The sequence below is a fragment of the Marmota marmota genome, unplaced genomic scaffold, assembly GCF_001458135.2.
Source record: "Marmota marmota marmota unplaced genomic scaffold, marMar, whole genome shotgun sequence".
NCBI lineage: Eukaryota > Metazoa > Chordata > Mammalia > Rodentia > Sciuridae > Marmota > Marmota marmota.
The window spans coordinates 1,055,527-1,060,418 of NW_026000153.1; the positions used below are offsets into that span (position 1 = coordinate 1,055,527).

A 4,892-nucleotide genomic window follows, 5' to 3' on the forward strand; every position below is an offset into this window, starting at 1 on the left:
AAAGATGAGTGTCCATCAGAAATGAACTTTTCTTCCTCAGTTTAACTTGATTTGGTCATGCCTCCGTGTTTTGGTGGGGGGCAGTTTGCAGCCGGCCAAAGACGATTTCCGTCACCGCTCCCTTCTGGCCAGTGTCCTTGTAAGTAACAAGGGAGAACAATGCCTTGTATATCATGGATTCATGGGAAATAGCTCTTTTCACTTAATCCAAGTCTTGGAAACAAGCGATTTCCAGAAGGTCCTGGTGAGTTTGAAGCTGGCCTCACCACAATAGCAATGTTTTCAAAATTGGCTTTCAACACTAATAAGGGGACTGAAGGTATCACTCAGTGGTAGAGCATGTGTTGGGCAAGCAGGAGGCCCTGGGTTCCATCTTCAGGACCACAAAAAAAAAAAATAAAATTTTTAAAAATGGATATAACATAGTCATGGGTATTTGAGTCTAGTTTGACAAGAAAACGTGGTCCTCGAAAAAGTACACAATAAGTTTAAGGGAAAATAATTTACTTAAGCTTTTGATGGTTTATTTTTAAGGGTTTTTGTTGTTGTTGAGAAACCAGCCTCTACATCAAGAGCAAAGCCTGTGCAAGGAAGGGGGCGTGACCCTTGTCCTTGGAAAAACCCACAGAGCACTCCTAGGCACATACCCACCCTGCTGAGTTGTTTATCTACAAATAACAAGAGAGATCTTCTGTGCCAGGTGTCCCTGACTCAGTTAGGCTAGGTGGAGACCCATAGCAATCCCCTAGCAACCACCAATCAGCATGAGACAGGGAAAATACCTGGGATGCCAAATGACCCTCCCAGTAGTTTATGGTGGTTGATAACATGTTGGGAAACCATATAGTTCAGCACTACTCCCCTCGTGGCTTAAACCAATCAGTTCAAACGAATCCCCCATCTTGTACTAACCAATCACCCTTACCCAACTTGTTCCCGTCAGTGAATGTACTAATCATGTTTTAGAGTTGTTTTATGATTTCCCCTTGGTGTGTGATGATTTTTTAAGAGATGTTATGATGTATGTGAAGTCCCTGCCTTCCCCAAAAAGTGTATAAATCTGCTGCAAACCTTGGCTCGGGGCCTCTCAGCATCACCAGTTGTTGTGTGCATGTAGGACCGAGCTAGCTCACAATAAACGCCTCTTTGCTTCTTACATCGATCTCAGTCTCTGGTGGTCTTTTGGGGGTCGGGAACTCGAGCATAACATTGTATTGTCAGATTTGATTTGTTTTACATTTTGTGGTGCTGGAAATAGGACCCAGGACTGTGGGAGACCAACCTTGCACGTGACTGGGTCACACTCCCCAGCTGGATGCTGAGGCACTCAGTCACAAAGATGTGGCAGAGCTTTCCCCACCCTTCTTTGGTTCGAGGGTCGGTGTCTAGTGCATGGGTGTGTTTTGCTACAGCCCCATGGGTGGAGCTACGCTCACCTGTTCCTTTGTAATATAATCCCTTGCCCTGTTTAGGATAGAATCTTCCATGGAAGTGCCTTGTGTGTGTCCCCTTCTTTTACTGTGCCCTTGGGTGTGGCCTACCCAGGTGTCACTCAACCTGATGACAGTGGACATCATGAAGATAGACTCAGCCCCCTGAAACCTGACCCCTTGCCTCATTTGAATAGCTTCTCCTGAATAAATGGGGTCAGAGCATGTTCTTGCTCTCTCTCTTCCTTGGGACCCTTAAGGTCGGATGAGCCATCACAGCGACCCCAAAAAAAAAGGTACTTGTGTCTCTTGTGTGGTAATTTTGCGCAGTCCAGTCAGCTCAGTTCAACTGGAGTGACCCCTGAGTCTTTTAGTCTCGAGATCAGAAACCCAGCACAGGGCCTTGCACATGGTAGAGAAGAGTTCTGCCAGTGTTATGCTCGAATTCGGGACCCCCAAAAGACCACCAGAGACCAAGATAGATGTAAGCAGCAAAGAGATGTTTATTGCGAGCTAGCTTGGTCCTTCACACGCACACAGCAACTGGTGACGCTGAGAGGCCCCCGAGCCCAGGGTTTGCAGCAGTTTTATACACTCTTCGGGGAAGGCAGGGACTTCATATACACCATAGCATCTCTTAGCAAATCATCACACACCGCGGGAAAATCATAAGACAACTCTAAAACATGATTAGCATATCAAGTGGCTGGAAAGAATCTGGAAAGGATTATTGGTTAGTTCAAGGGGTTGACACACTTAAAATTGATTGGTTTAAACTGTGAGGATGTCGGATGTCACAAGGGGGTATGGATGTCACAAGGGGGTACGGATGTCACAAGGGGGTACGTGCCAAGCTGAAGGGCTTCTAGTTTAGATATTGGTCACCACACCTAGGTGGGGGCCATCTGGAATCTCAGATATTTCGATATCTTGGCCTATCTTAGGAGATCACCATCTGGGCTTTTCCAAGAACTGTTTCCACAGAGCTTTTCTGTGGTATTTTCCTGACTTTAGGGCTGCAGTAGGTCAGAGGTTAAATTTCAGAGCCAAATGAGGTCTCAAGTAGAATGAGGTTGCTTAGGTCTTTCACCAGTGAACTACATCCCAAGCCCCAAGTTTTTTGGTTTTTTGTTTTTTAATATTTTTATTAGTTGTTGATGAAAATTTTTATTTTATATATTGATTTGTATGTGGTGCTGAGAATCGAACCTAATGCCTCACATATGCTAGGCAAACGCTCTACCACTGAGCCATAATCCCAGCCCCAAGTTTTTTTAACCTTTGGAAATACTTCCCCTAAATTTGCCTGAATTTGAATTACCATGCCAAAGGGGTAGGAAATCCATTACTACTCAGGAGGGAGGAACACTTAAACTCTGAAGCTCCCCAGGAATCCACTATAGTACCCTCTGTAAATTAAAGGCATAACCCTTTTTATTGCCCATCACTTTATTGTGCTTTTCAGAAGTCATTGGTTTTCTGGTTTTGTTTTTACAAATTGAAGGTCTGTGGCAACCCAACATCAAATCAGTCTATCACAACCATTTTTCCAATAGCATGTGCTAACTTGATATCTCTGTCATATTTTGGTAATTCTTATGATATTTCAGAATTTTTTATTATTATTGTATCTGTTATGATCTGTGATCCATAATATTTGATATTACTATTGTAATTGTTTTAAGAGCACCGAACTACAGCATATAAAACAATANCTCTTATAAAATAGGATGATCATAAGGAATAATCCAGGCCATGAATAATTTGGATAATATGTGTGAGTTAATGAGGGTCCTCCTTGAGTTCCTTATCCACATCCACCTCTGTTTTAACCAAAGCCACTTTAGCCCCACATAGACACCCTCCCTCCTGTGCTCTATTCCAGTCTGCTTAGCTCTTTAATATTGAGGTCTGTACCTGATTAAACTGGTACAAAGACACATTCAATATTCAATAATAGAGAAATTCAACCAACCTGCGGCTATGTATAATAGTGTAACTTACATGCATTGCACATAAAACCAGGTGCAGGGCTGTGTTGATCAGCAAAGTGCTTGCATCTGCAGCGAACAGGCTGAGTGCCATTCAAAGGCACGAAAAGGTAAGCCCTGCACTGGCAGCCAATCACTTGGCAAGGCAGATCAATAGGGCGCTGCTGTGGAATTGTTTCAAAGTCAGTTTTATGTAGCTTATACCTGAAAAAAGAAAGGGAAGACATACAAACACAATCGGGTATTACCAAAAGTTACAATCTCTATTCTGTCATGCAAATACAATTCTTTTTTGTTTGGTTTTGCTATTCTTGTTAATAAGGAAAACAAACTCCCCTGTATGCAGTATTTGTCAGCTTTGGTCAGAGGGAATCTTCATACTTTTAGATTTTTATTTTAAGTTATATAAGAAGTTTCATAGCAATACCAAGATACATAAAATACTTGCTCATCAATGCAGATCCTTTGATATGTATGCATAACCTGAGAGTGTCAAAAAGGTTCTTTATAAAAATGCTTTTGAGGGGCTGGGGATGTGGCTTAGCGGTAGGCGCATGTGAAGCCCTGGGTTCCATCTTCAGCACCACACAAAAACAAACAAACAAATAAATAAACAAAGATACTGTGTCCAACTACAACTAAAAGAAATAAGTATTTAAAAAAATGCTTTTGATTAAATGCACTACTTAAATTTATTTTCATGGTTTGATTTTTAAATTGAAGTAGGCTCCATATGTATGTACTATTGCAACTTATTTTAATATAATTTTAACTTTTATTTCAAAGTAAACCTCAGATATTTTAAAAACTAAAATTCTGTTAAAAGATTGTTAGTAATTTTTTACTCCTTCTCAGAAGGAGCCACTTAGTAAAATAATATTAAATTTGTCTTATTCTTAATAAGGATCTAAGAAATTTAGGTTAAACAATGACATAATAGTTTTCACTTAGAAAAAAGAGCCACCTTTTTAAAAAATACATGTAGTTTATAATTATGTAGTTTACAATTGCATATAGTGGCTGAGGAGAGCGTTAAAGAAGAACCAATTGCATTTAACAATGCTTCAAGAAATTTAATAAAGCCATCCTTTCACACAGAAAGTTCATTTTGGAAAATATACCCTAAGAAAATAATTACACATAAAGAAAAAGCATTGTGCATAAAGACAATATTAACAATAGTATCTATAATAGCAAATATATACCATATGTGTATAAGTGTACATATGCATATTCACACATATATAGGAATAGATAAGCAAATGACTAGAGGATAGTTTTCAAACTTTTTAAACCCTTTCTTCAAATAAAATCTTTCACGGAATCATAACACTGTATGTAAAATAGATGAAAGCAGGAATTGAAGGCCCCCTTCCCTTCCCTTAACCTGCCCTTCCAGCTGGTGCACCCTTGAGTCTTGCTCAAAGCTCAGTGAACACATGATGAACACCACTGGGCTAGCTGGAGTATC

General features: G+C 40.3%; 1 protein-coding gene across 1 annotated transcript in view; it reads right to left on the reverse strand.

Annotated features, from left to right (window-relative positions):
- Fam221a (family with sequence similarity 221 member A) overlaps positions 1-4,892 on the reverse strand; it is a 36,824-nt gene that overhangs the window by 27,038 nt on the left and 4,894 nt on the right. Inside the window, exon 2 of the mRNA XM_048786303.1 lies at positions 3,435-3,625. Coding sequence (XP_048642260.1) covers positions 3,435-3,625 — 191 coding nt within the window. The remainder of the gene's footprint in view (positions 1-3,434; positions 3,626-4,892) is intronic.